The sequence below is a fragment of the Pelodiscus sinensis genome, chromosome 4 (assembly GCF_052426305.1).
Source record: "Pelodiscus sinensis isolate ZL-2025 chromosome 4, ASM5242630v1, whole genome shotgun sequence".
Taxonomy (NCBI): domain Eukaryota; kingdom Metazoa; phylum Chordata; order Testudines; family Trionychidae; genus Pelodiscus; species Pelodiscus sinensis.
In genome coordinates, this window is record NC_143055.1 from 100,473,904 (window position 1) to 100,486,980 (window position 13,077).

Here is a 13,077-nt window from a genome sequence, read left to right on the forward strand (position 1 = left end):
AAATTCCTTATTCAGATAAGACAATTTGGCATCAGACTATGTGATTTGAGGGAGGTTGGGATGAGCAACACAGTGTATTGGGATGAGCAACACATCCCCCTTCGCTGGCCTTTCTGATGACATACATTGGGACAAATATCTATTTGTCTCAAACCAAGATATGTATAGGACACAGTCCAAACAATTCTAGAATAAACACACCATTTCCCAGAGGTTACCTAACTGCTCCAGTAGGTGCTGATTTTAGGGATGTAAAAACCCATTAAAATAGTTAACTGATTAAACAATTAAAATTACAGTGCTTAAACAATTAATCATTGCATCACAGGTGACACCTGTTGCAGCCTTCATGAATAGGGTCCTGCCGGTTGAGCTACTATGCCACAGGGGTGGAATGTGGGGCTGTTCCTGTCCACTGTGCAGAGGGTGGGTGTGCTGCAGGCAGGGGGGCTGCTCCGGCCCATCCTGCAATGGCTGTGGGCAGAGGGCTTCTCCGGACCACTCTGCTTCAGCTAGGGTCCAGCCAGCCTATTGCAGCCACAGGCAGAGTCCAGCTGTGGTCCTGCTGTGGGCAAAGGGCTGCTCTGGACAGGCCATTTATGCAGTTACTGGGTAAGCAGGTCGATAAGACTACTGCTTCTTTTTCTGAACCCATTTTTTCTGCTGCTTCTTTTTCTGAACCAATTTTTCCCCATATGGGGAAGCTGTACGTTCACTGTATTCTAACAGGATTGAAAACATGTTCCTTAATTTTCTTGCCCTTTTAACAGCTGTACTTTTACTTTTCCTCTATGGAAACAAATTATGAATCTTGCATATAAAAAAAGGGGACGAACTGAATGTATTCTGGCTGTACTGTAAAGTGACAATTACAGAACCCAGTGACAGGCACTTGGGAGATGGAAAGAGACCTATTGTTTCCTCTAATGCAGCTTGTAGCTATGAGCCTTGTGCAGCCCACAGGGGTTTATATGTATGGCCCATGAGAAATTTTGTTTACAGCTGCCCATGCACAGGGTTGCTAGATTCCAGTGGTATGTGTGCATCACTTTTTTCCTATTGGTATTACTGAAGTGGCATACACATAAAGGGCACATAAAATGATGTTTGTGCTTATTGCACACAGCATTGACTAGAGAGCTGTGCACTCCCTTTGCATCCAGTCAAAGTGCTGCTATAAATTAGGTCATCCCACAAATTCTAAGTACACAAGTGCAGATAGCAAAACTACCCTATTCCAAGGGACCATCTTGGTAAAACAATCTTGCAACCCACTCAGATGAATGAGCATCACTCATGCAATCTGCTCACTAGCTTAGGTTGCCCAGCACTGTTTTAATCCATCCCCGAAGGACCAATAATATTGTTAACATTTGCATTTAGAACATTTAAGGTTTGGAAGTTGCCAGGAACAGCCCCTCCACCATCACTTTCCTTTAATCTCCTTCTATAGCCCAATACATGTCCCTCTAAAGAAATTCAACCCCACCAGCCTGAGCGGTCTGCTCATTTTCATTGCACATTTGCATTACTGCCAATTGCACCGTCTTCTCTATGCCGAACAGCTCCTTTCCCCCCTCCAGCGGATAAAACTTTTCAACCACGTGTAGACTGCATGGACTGAAACACCAGGAAGAAATAAAGGCATCCCAGCCACAGCATGGTGTTGAATCTCTGCCCATCCTAATAGCTATTGGTGGACCTGTCCTGCGGGAACCTTTCTTGAGCGGTAACAGCTAATTGACACACCAAGGTTTTGCAGGCATCGTTGAGATTGTTTTCCAGCTGCGTTACTTTTCATTTACCGTACAGCCTCAGCTGGCTGGCTCTGACACACACACACTCCCGTAAACTGGAAAGCCGCCCTTAATTTCAATTCCTGGGGAAAACACCGGCCCCAGCGCCGGGGATCACACGTTAGGCGGCAGCTGCCCGCGCTTAACGTTTGCTTTGAGAAACATGGGGGATTCCCCGGGGTGGGGAGGGACTCGAGTCCCAGCCCCCCCAGCACGCGCAGGGGATTGCAGCCGTGCAGGGTCCGGGCGTGTTTGCACTTTCGAACCTCCGCGTCCCTCGCGGTGTAGCGCACGGCCCGCTCGGGGGGGGGGAGGGGGGGCGGGGAGTCAGGGCACGCGCTGCCCCTTCCCACACAGCTGGTCGGCCCGGCGCCCCCGCGAACGCTCAGGTCCCAGCCCCCCCACCGCAACCCCGACCGCTTCGCCAAGCCCGCCAAGGCAGAAAGTTACTGCGCCTGCGCCCAAGGGCGGCGGTTCCGGGAGGGAGGGGCGGCGGCGCTTGCGGGAAGTGCCGCCATTGGGCAGCGCCTGGGCTTCGGCGCGAACGCTCGGGGCGGCGCGCGCCTATGAGGCGGCGCGCGGGCAGCGCCTGATTTGAAGCGGGCGGCGGGGGACGCGGTACCGCCGCGCCATGGCCAAGCAGCTGAGCCGGGAGCAGGGCATCACCCTGCGGGGCAGCGCCGAGATCGTGGCCGAGTTCTTCTGTGAGTCGGCGGCCGGGCGGCCGCACTGGGGGCGATGAACCGAGCGCGGGGGGAGGGAGCCTGAGGCCGCGGAGGGGCCTGGGGGCCGCGTCTCTGCCGAGCGCTCCGCTTTGTGTAACGGGGCGGGGTGCCGGGGGCGGGCTCTCTACTCGGGGAGTCCCGTGACGAAGCCGCCTCTCCTGCCTTTCAGCTTTCGGCATCAACAGCATTTTGTACCAGCGCGGGGTCTACCCCTCGGAGACCTTCACGCGCGTGCAGAAGTACGGGCTCACCCTGCTGGTAACCACAGACCCGGACCTGAAAAACTACCTCAACAACGTGGTGGAGCAGCTGAAAGGTAGCGCAGAGCCAAGCCACCGAAATGGGCGCTCGCTTTGATCTCCTGTATCTTCGGCGCCTGGCATAGGTCAAAGCTGTCACGAGTCTGGAGTGCGACTTGCATAGGAACTGTGTGATAATCCATGTTTGTTTTTATTTACCCATCCTATTTATATATGTTGGGGAGAGTCTTATTTTGGGAGACCTGGAGAGGGTCCAGCGTAGGGCAACCGAAATGATTAGGGGGCTGGAGCATATGACTTATGAGGAGAGGCTGAGGGAGTTGGGTCTGTTTAGTCTGCAGAAGAGAAGAGTGAGGGGGATTTGATAGCAGCCTTCCAACTTCCTGAAGAGAGGTTCCAAAGAGGAAGGAGAGAGGCTGTTCTCAGTAGTGACAGATGGCAGAACAAGGAGCAATGGTCTCAAGTTGTAGTGGGAGAGGTCCAGTTGGATATTAGGAAAAACTATTTCACTAGGAGGGTAGTGAAGCACTGGAATGGGTTACCTAGGGAAGTAGTGGAATCTCCATCCCTAGAGGTGTTTAAGTCTCGGCTTGACAAAGCCCTGGCCGGGTTGATATAGTTGGGATTGGTCCTGCCTAGAGCAGGGGCTGGACTTGATGACCTTCTAGGTCTCTTCCAGCTCTATGGTTCTATGATTCTATCCAGTCCTCACTAAGGCAAAGTAGTTTCTTGCCCTTCAGTGCTCAAATGTGAATTTCTTAAAGAGGTTACATTCTCTTAGTATGTATGTTCAGCTTGCCTATTTACATAGCCAATGTCTGTTGTGTTTTTATATTTCTGAATTCGCTATTTAGTTGTGAAGTGAACGTATACTTTAAGGTTTGTCACTAACTTATTTAGGATGTTGACTCCACATTAACAGCTTTTCCACAGTGAAACTACTAGTGCAGATAGTAATGTGAGATTTAATGACAGCTCTCTTTATTTATTTAATTTATTTATATATATATATATATATATATATATATATATATATATATATATATATATATAGTAAAGTGATCTCCGTTATCTGACTGTAGGGAAATTTTTATTTTTCTTATTTCAGATTGGTTATACAAATGTTCAGTACAACGGCTGGTTGTAGTGATCTCTAGTATTGAAAGCAGTGAGGTTCTTGAAAGGTGGCAGTTTGATATTGAATGTGACAAGACTGCAAAGGATGAAAGGTAATGCACTCAAAATTACACTTGGGCCCATGAATGCTAAATATACTATTTATATATTTTTGTCAGTTTCTAAGGTGCTACAAGACCATTGTTTGTTTGTTTTTTTTCAAAATTACACTGTTATAAATCCTTCCTGTTGGTTCATGCTAGTAGTCGATTAGATGCGAGTGTTAAAGGCCCTTTGTATTTATAGGCTGTGCTGCAACATTTAAAAAACACTCAGGTGCAGAGAGAATACACCAGAGCAGAAATCTTTCACAGCATTGTATAGTTTTCAGTTTGCTGGTAATTAACTAGTGTGCTTCATTCTAAATCAAATGGAAAACTTTTGATCTCAGCTGAATATATAACTCCCATTTACTTTAAAAGAAGCTGTATATGAAAGATAGAATTTTCCCCCTTTTTTAAAAAAAATTTATTGTATAAAGCTGTTATTTTCTTCAGCAACTATTACAGACTTCAAGGTAGTATTGATTGCTACTATTCTCCTAAATTTCTCATTGAGAAGCAATTACTTTGGTAGCAGTATTATCCCATAAACCAGTTCTCAAGGAAATCAAGACAGAGGCTGGTAGTCTTAACATTGTGAGGTCTCATGGAAGAACAATGAATCAAAATCATAAGCTGTCATTTTGGTTATATTTTTCCAAACCTTGATCATCCACTTTGTATTTCACTACATAGTATTTGTCCATTTGAGAGAGGTGGGTGGGTGTGTGTGTGTGTGTGTGTGTGTGTGTGTGTGTGTGTGTGTGTGTGTGTGTGTGTGTGTGTGTGTGTGTGTGTGTGTGTGTGTGCGCGCGCGCGCGAAGGAAAATTGTCTCTATTGTATAGCAAGAACAGCTTTTAAACAATTTAATGAAGAGATGTAGATACAGAGAAATTTTCTGTTATAACAAAAGCTTTTTTCTATATTGACAACTTATTACTCATGTAGTGTACCAAGAGAGAAATCTCAGAAAGCTATCCAGGAGGAAATTCGATCTGTTATCAGACAAATAACTGCCACTGTAACATTTCTTCCTTTGCTGGAAACAGCCTGTGAGTATTCCAGACTTTTGTGTGATTAATGGAACACTAACAACTCTAGAAGAAAATGTCTTTTAAACTTGAATTGGAACTTTAATCTAAAGGAGACAGCTACCTTTTTAACTATGAACGGTATACTGTTCATGCAGACTTGAATGACAAATCTATATCCAAATGAAGGATTTAAAAAAAGACACCTAATGACGTCCATTTCTTCTGCAATTTTGTAAAACATTCTGGCTACATCTACACTGCAGGCTTTTTGCATGAGAACTGTTTTGCGCATGAGCATGTCCACACTGCCATGTGCTTTTGCGCAAGAGCATCCATGGCAGTGTGAACACTCTCTTGTGCAAGAAAGCTCTGATGGCCATTTTAGCCATATGGGTTTCTTGCGCAAGAAACCCCTGTTGCCTGTCCACACTACCTTCTTGTGCAAGAGGGCTTATTCCTTGTGAGGAGAGGAATAACTCTTGTGCAAGAAGCCCCGTTTGACGCTTTACTGTAAATTTACTTACACAAGAACACATGTGCAGTGTAGACCTAGCACAAAAACTTGTGGAGCAAGAGTCGTTCTTGCGCAAAAGGCCTGCAGTGTAGAGGTAGCCTTTATGTGTAAGCTGTTTGCTTTTGGAAATAAATCCCAGTTGTAGACTTACACAATACTGTAAGTCTACAACTATATGCTATTGCTGGTTTGGAATCTAACTGAAAAGCCTTTACTTAAATGTGCTAATAGTTCTAAGCATATCTTCTCTTCCTCCTTCCACCACTAAAGAACTTGTAAACCTATTCCTGGTAAAGTGACACTCTTCAAAAAAGGACTGAACCCTGTTTCTGAATTAGAATTGTGAAACTCTGAGCTTAGGCATATATATTTGACAAATCTTTTTGCCTGATATGTATTGCAAGAATCTAAATAACTATGAAGTGACTTAATAGCAAACTAGTCTGTTTTGAAGATAAACTGAGAGCTAACTTTTATAAAAGTCATTCTTCATGTATAGTTAAGCCCTGGTGGTGCAAATAAACGAGTAACTGTTGCACAGGATGTCCTGTTAATACAATAGAGCTGTTGAATTGCCTAAATGAAGTAAAAACTGAATAAGCACTTCTTTGTGCATATCAATCTTCTGTTTAGTTTCCAAAAGAAGCTCTTTAAATCAACATAACCTGTAACATCAAGTTTACAATCATACTAGGTTTTCAAAAAAAGCCCACTGTTTAATTTAGCCTTGGTTGGTCAAAGGCTTGGAAGCTGTGCAACATAATATTTCTGAAAAGTATGCATAACTATTGACCACTCTTTCTCTTGCATCCAGGTGCCTTTGACTTACTTATTTACACAGACAAAGATTTGGCAGTTCCAGAAAAATGGGAAGAGTCAGGACCACAATTTATTGCCAACTCTGAAGAGGTTCGTCTTCGTTCCTTCACTACCACCATTCATAAAGTAAATAGCATGGTAGCCTACAAAAAGGATACCTTTCCTTGACAAAAGAAATAATGCAGTCAATGTCCATGAACTGCCTTCTAAAACTGATACGATGAACTTTAATTGCACTCTGAATAGTGTTTTGTGTGGGTGTATCTGTATTTTACTATTTAGATCCAAACTCAAGTAAAAGAAAGGAATTGTCTTGTTCACATTACACTCTATGCTGAGTCCTTGCTGACCTATTTGATCCTTCTACTGAGACATAAAGGATTTACTTAGGAATATGACAATGCCTTATACCGAACAGTATGCCAAATCATTCAAATCCATCCTATTTTGGACCATCCAGAACAATATCAAACACTTAACCCATCTAAAACCTGGATTAGAAAGACTGCCTAGACATAAGATTTCCCTGGAATATTTTTTTTAAATGGCAGCTGTTACGTAATCTAATACTCTGGAGCGCATGTATTGATTATGAGATTGTAACAGACTTGTAAAAATATTCTGTTACTTTAGAAAAATGGTTCTGACAAATAGATTGTTAATACCAATTTAGGTGGATACTGGTATACTGAAGATGATCCTACAAATACACTCTTGAAGTCACATCTATTCTTCCCACCTCTCTGCTCCATAATAGAAACTATACAAATCAATAATTCTTAGGCATGGATATGACTATTCTGGTCAATACAGATATTTTTGTGTGCGTTGTCTGTGTAGTTAACTCATGTTAATATTTGTCTGGTCTGTATTCATGTTTTATAGAATAAAGCTCCAATCTTTAATAGGAAAACTTTGTACAATATTTGTCCAGGAAGTACGAAACATGCAGTTCTCAATATCCTGAAGTCAAATGCTCTTCCTTCAGAAAGGCTTTACATTACTATCATAGCTTTTTACTTATTTTACCTAATATTAGTTTCGTAATGGAAGCCTCCTGCAATAAGTTTACAGGATCAGTGCACAAAAAGAAAATGTTTAGTGATGTAGTCTCGCCATTTATTTGTATTGATTCCCTTGCCCTGTGTAAGTCCTAATGTTTCTTCATACAAGCACATTGAGTGAGGTCTTTGAAAATTTTTCAGGTACTATTTTGGCCTTTAGCTATTTAAACTCAACAATATTCCTTTTTAAGCAGACTGTCACTTTCTAGTTTGAACAACTTAAGATATACACCTCCAGAAAATCTTGTTGCACAGCTCCATGTAACTTCATTCGTGAATGTTATAAGCTTAAGAACAGTGTAAAACATGTTAGATGGGTAGAGTGCTAATTTTAAGATACTAAGAAATCCAGAAGAATACTCAATAGCTCTTCTCATGTAAGGATCTTCTGGTCTCTTGCTATTTTTAAAAACTTGGGTTTAACTATTTTTTTTTAATTAATAGTTAAGTACTTCAGACTTTAAGTCCAGAAACTAAAATGAAGAGTGTAAATTACAAAATTTCTAATGGAAAACCTTAGTCATTCCTAGTTGCTAGTGGGGGGAAAAAAAGTTTATAGCTGTGTATTGACAAAATACATTCCAGGCCTTTAGAAGTTGCTTGACTCTTGTAAGATGCTGTCTCTAATTGCTTACACTTTTAAATCACTGAACATTTTTTTAGGAAGTTTGACAGTCCAGTTTGAGAATGGAATTGAAGAGGGTGATAAGGGTTTTTAATACCAAGTTACATATTTTGTTGGAAGCTTTAATGACCCTCAAGTTGTGTTTTTTCTGCTGTTATGAAAATAAGGCCTTGGGGGGAAAAAAACTTACGTCACAGCTAAAATTCTATGGGTTCTATATGCATTGAATTCCTCTAATTTCTACATCTATGTGGACTGCAAATGCCATCCCTACATCCTACCTGAAGGTGCTGGAAGGGCTTGGCTTAGGACTTTCCCTGCAACTGTAACTTCTGGAACCTGCAGGACAACCACCATTGAAAACAGGGAAGGCTCTCCTTTGCTTTCTTTATAAGGCTTGAGTACAGAAGCTATGAGGTTGATCTGTTCTGGGAAAAGGGTGTAGACTGGGGGATGCAGCTGGCGGTTAGTGAAGGAAGGGGAAAGGGGCAGGCTGAGCAAGGCAACCCATGAGTGGGAATGGGACAGAATGGGTCAAGAATGAAATGAACAGCAGAATAGTTTGCTCATTACACACTCCCCTCCAGAGCCTAGAATGGAGGTTGTTCCATCAATGTCACTATTCCTCTTCAGTCAGCTTGTGTGCAAGTTGACAAAGTGTGTCTCGGTTCTCTAATGCCAGCAGCCTATTATTTGAATGAGTTATGCATTGGATCAGCTGGTTCCAACATACCAGTGTCCCAGGTGGATGTCAGTGTGATGCCAGATGGGATGAAGAAAACAGGAATTAACACCTAAGAAATGATATTTTAAATGTATTAAACAATGAGGTTATAAACTCAAAGGAGCAAAAGTTAGGAATTGTTACAATAATGCTTGTGCACTCTTTTCCCACCTCATGCATGTGCATTATGATGATCTTGAATTATAGGAACAGATACTGTTTTTCCTCAACATTTCCCCCTCATTTAGTAAACACAATTGAGCTGCTCTGGGTCTGAATCAGGGGTTATGTAAACAAGACTTGTCTTTAGAATTACAGCCCTCATTGGCTGCAGAAGTTGTAAGGTAGGCAGTAAATGAAGCAGGGATTGTAGGAGGAGCTGGTTTCATGGTTAAGGTTGAATGTTGCCTATTGGAACTGGATTCTGCCTCAAAGCTGTTATGTGATGCTAGATAAGTCACTTAAACTGAACTCTTTAAATATGTATGTACCTCATTTTCTGGGGTCCCATTTGATAACCTGGGCTCTTGAGTTGCAGAAGTGCTAGGTACTCACATCTGCTAACTGAAATAGGAGCTATGCTTTGAACAAATTAATTGCCAAATAATGCTAAGTACACAGATCCCAGGTAGGGATGTTAAATTTTGGGATTTCCATCAACTATTCAATTAGTCAATAAGGATCACGCGTTCTACCTTTGACATATACAAGAGCCCCAATAGGAGCCTGTGGTCAGTGGGGAACTGGCCCTGGGCTCCTTGTGGCATTCCAACTTTGAAATGTACAAGAGTCCCTCCTGGGGCTCTTGTACATTTCAAAGTGGAAGCACCGCATGGAGTCTGGGGTCAGTATGGGACTCACAAGTCCATGCTGGGGGCAACTGGCTTAAAAGTCTCCACGATGCCACCTGCACCCTCCCCCTGCTGCCCCCGTCTGATGGCCCAGGCTAGCCTTGAACAAGTAGAAGTTAAAAATGGAAAAAAATTGTTACTTAACTCCTCTCCATACCTGAACAGGGCTATTTATTTTTTCTATTTTACATGTACTGCATTTTTCTATTCTATAGCTTTATCTTGAATAGCGAAAACACTTTCATTGTAAGTTATTCACCACTTACATTTGGCTGGTATCTCTAATAAGCCTTTTAGAATGTCACATTGGTAGCATGAGTTAGGGAAGCTGCAATAAATTATTTTCCTTGTCTTTTGGTTTTATATTTGTAACCCTATTGCAGTAAAGTAGGGTTCTTTTAGATTCCTATGATGCAGTTTATTAAGACTTAAAGATATACCCAGCATTGCTTGGGTCCCTTCAGGATATGGGGCTGGAAGAATGCAGGAGTTGTGGAGAGGTGAGGAGGTGCTCAGGATAGAGGGCTGAGAGTGTGCAGGAGCCAGGGGGAAAATAAGGAAGGGCAGGGGTATGGTTTATGGGATGGAGGTGCAGAAACTGGCAGGGGCTGTGCTGCCCTGGCAATGAACAGGAAGCTTACCACCACCTCTATCCCCTGCTACTCCAGTAGGGTTATAGTTGTCTCGGTCCATGTCTGACCCCTTGCTGCCCCACTGTGGTCCCTGTTTGCAGCCCCCTCCTTTTCTGTGTTACAAAAAACAATCATTTTTCCGGCACATCCCATTGTCCTGGTACAACCAAGCTCTTACCTTGATTTTAAATTATGGTAAGAGAAAGCTACATACCTGATACTAGCTCTTACCATTTGAGGAGTTTTTAAACAGATGGGTAGACAGACTTGCTCACTCACTGTTACTGCTTCTTGTATATTTTCCACTAGAGGTCATCAAAGCTATAAAATGTAGCTGAAGAATGCCCTGACCCCCTCCTCATTTTCCCCCTGGCTCCTGCACACTCTCAGCCTGCTATCCTGAGCACCTCCTCACCTCTCCCCCTCAACTCCTGCATTCTCCCAGCCCCATGCCCTGAAGAGACCCAAGCAATGGGTTAACAGTTTTTGCTCTTCACAATTTATATTTGTCGCCCATCAGCTATTTCATGTAGATATGAAAAATTTCTGTTTCTTAAGAAAATGTTAACTGTGGGTTTCAGGTGCTGGATTACGGAGTTCTAAGAAGGCATAAAAATGATTGATTAGTCAGTCATTAGAAAATTTCCAGAGGGGAACAATTGAAAGACTAAGACTGTTAGGGGCTAGAGGAGAGGTATACAGATAATGATAGGCATAGAGAAGGTGTCCCGGGCATTTGTATTTAGCCACAAATTAGACAAAGAATAGCTGATAAACTCTTTACAGGAAATTATTTTATTTTGTAGAATTTATTTCCACAAAGGATTATTGAGGCCAAAAATTTAGGATTTAGAAAAACAATTATACAGTACAGTCTATGGATAGTTACTGTAGGATTACAGAAAGTTAGGTGTATACTTTTTCATATGTCAGGAGGTAAATTTCACACTGACTGGGATCTGGAAAGAAATGGCAGCTAAAAATAGGTTAATCAATGGGTGGTTTCTGGGACATCCTAAGACAGTCACGGCGAGACATTAGAACAAATGAACTGTCCCAGATCTGTCCACTGGTAATTCCTATTTGAAATCATTTGGGCATTATTTCTGCATGGATCATCATTTAAATGATTTTTCAGTCAAGGTCGGGGGAAACATTGCTATAGAACGTAGAATTTTCCAAGGTATATAGTCTATATAAATGCAATATTTTGTAAGTACTAGAAGAAGCTAGAAGTCTAAACACTAAAAAGGTGAATGTGAGTGCCTGATACAAATAAGGAATTATAATCAAAGGATACTGTAATACCATGGTACAAAATGCACAGGAATGACTGAGAAGATTGCGATGGTGAGTAGATCTCTGCTCCAATACAAATGTTAACCCATGGATGCACATATCTGTGGATAGAAATAGATATCTGCTTATGCACAGGGTTCTCCCAGGAGACACCGTGGCCAAAGGAAACGAACATGATGCCACTGCTCCCAGGAGCCAGTGCCTTGCGCCAGCAACTCCTCCACCATGTGCAGGACTACATGACCTCAGACAGGTGACATGGTTGGGGGCAGGGAGGAGGGTGTTACAGCTGCACAGCCAGGAGATGCTGACACAGGACGCTCTTTTGGTGACAGCACCTCCTAGGAGTAGAGCCCTGCAGATCATCAAATACAGATTTCTATAAGCAGATAACTGCATCCCTAAGAAGATATTTGTAGCTTCACAGGGCTCTACTGAAGAGGAAGTGTCACTGTATGTGAAAAAGCAGAGGGGCAGAGGAAAGTCTCAAATGAATCAAGCTGAACAACAGAAGTGCTATGCTAAGAAATTCCATATTTGAATAAGGAATCTAGCTGTAGGAATATACTATTGACTACCAAAATCAGTCAGCATCCTGGTGAGGCATACTCATGGAGATTAGACAGTACAAAACCAAAACACCTAGCTGAAATTCTCCACTATAATTAGCTCCATAATGACTGGGTATATGTCACTTAAGGATGGAAGGTACAGATAAAACTTCTACAGGCAGTCCCCAACTTACGTGGATCCGACTTATGTCGGATCCCTAGATACGAACGGGGTGAGGCAACTCCCGCACATGCACAACAGCATTCCCGGGGCTCGCTCACCTGGGTCCTAGGATCCTCCTCCTCCTCAGGCCGGCTCCGACTGGGGTCCCGCAGAGCTGCCAGGCAGAGGAAAAGTGCCTCCCCACGCCCGCTGCCCCCCCCACCCCCCTGCCAGCAACAGGCTGCCCCCTCCCCTGAGCAACAGGCTGCGGAACAGACAAAAGCAGCCTCTCTGCCCCTCCTCCCCTCTATACATGCCGGAGGCAGCAGCGTCCCCGGGGCTCACTCACCTGGGTCCTAGAATCCACCTCCTCCTCCTCTTCGGCCGGCTCCAACTGGCCTCTGCCTGCAGCAGCTGGCCACAGGGACAGGGATCCCGCAGAGCTGCTGGGCAGAGGTAAAGTGCCTCCCCACGCCCGCTGCCTCCCCCCCCCCCCCCGCGGCCTCGCATCCTGCACGCCTCCCCCCTCCCCCCCTGCCAGCAACAGGCTGCCCCCTCCCCTGAGCAACAGGCTGCCGAACAGCAGACAAAAGCAGCCTCTCCGCCCCTCCTCCCCCTATACATGCTGGGCTCCCTGGGCAAACAAAGACTCCACCAAAACAAACAAAGTGCTGGCCTCATTGTGTTAGCAAAAAAAGGACCCTCCTCCTAGAACCCTGGGTGGTGTGTGGAAATAAAGCTATTAGCTCAAAGCATGGTGCAGAGCTGTTTGGTATTTGATGAGTTACTCCTTTAGTCCTGA

At 43.7% G+C, this 13,077-nt stretch overlaps 1 protein-coding gene across 1 annotated transcript; it reads left to right on the forward strand.

The window, feature by feature from the left end:
- Nucleotides 1-2,278: 2,278 nt before the first annotated feature.
- On the forward strand, nucleotides 2,279-7,279 carry MAD2L1 (mitotic arrest deficient 2 like 1). The gene is made up of 5 exons (XM_075929818.2): nucleotides 2,279-2,500; nucleotides 2,691-2,837; nucleotides 3,890-4,010; nucleotides 4,948-5,051; nucleotides 6,362-7,279. The coding sequence occupies exons 1-5, from the start codon at nucleotides 2,428-2,430 to the stop codon at nucleotides 6,532-6,534; spliced, it is 618 nt and encodes a 205-aa protein (XP_075785933.1). The 5' UTR covers nucleotides 2,279-2,427; the 3' UTR covers nucleotides 6,535-7,279.
- The last annotated feature ends 5,798 nt before the right edge of the window (nucleotides 7,280-13,077 follow it).

Bases quoted from the DNA above. Each gene is read 5' to 3' on its own strand.
- MAD2L1 (XM_075929818.2), top strand. From the start codon at position 2,428: ATGGCCAAGCAGCTGAGCCGGGAGCAGGGCATCACCCTGCGGGGCAGC. The intron at 2,501-2,690 runs GTGAGTCGGCGG...CCTGCCTTTCAG, and splicing joins GATCGTGGCCGAGTTCTTCT to CTTTCGGCATCAACAGCATT. The intron at 5,052-6,361 runs GTGAGTATTCCA...TCTTGCATCCAG, and splicing joins TCCTTTGCTGGAAACAGCCT to GTGCCTTTGACTTACTTATT.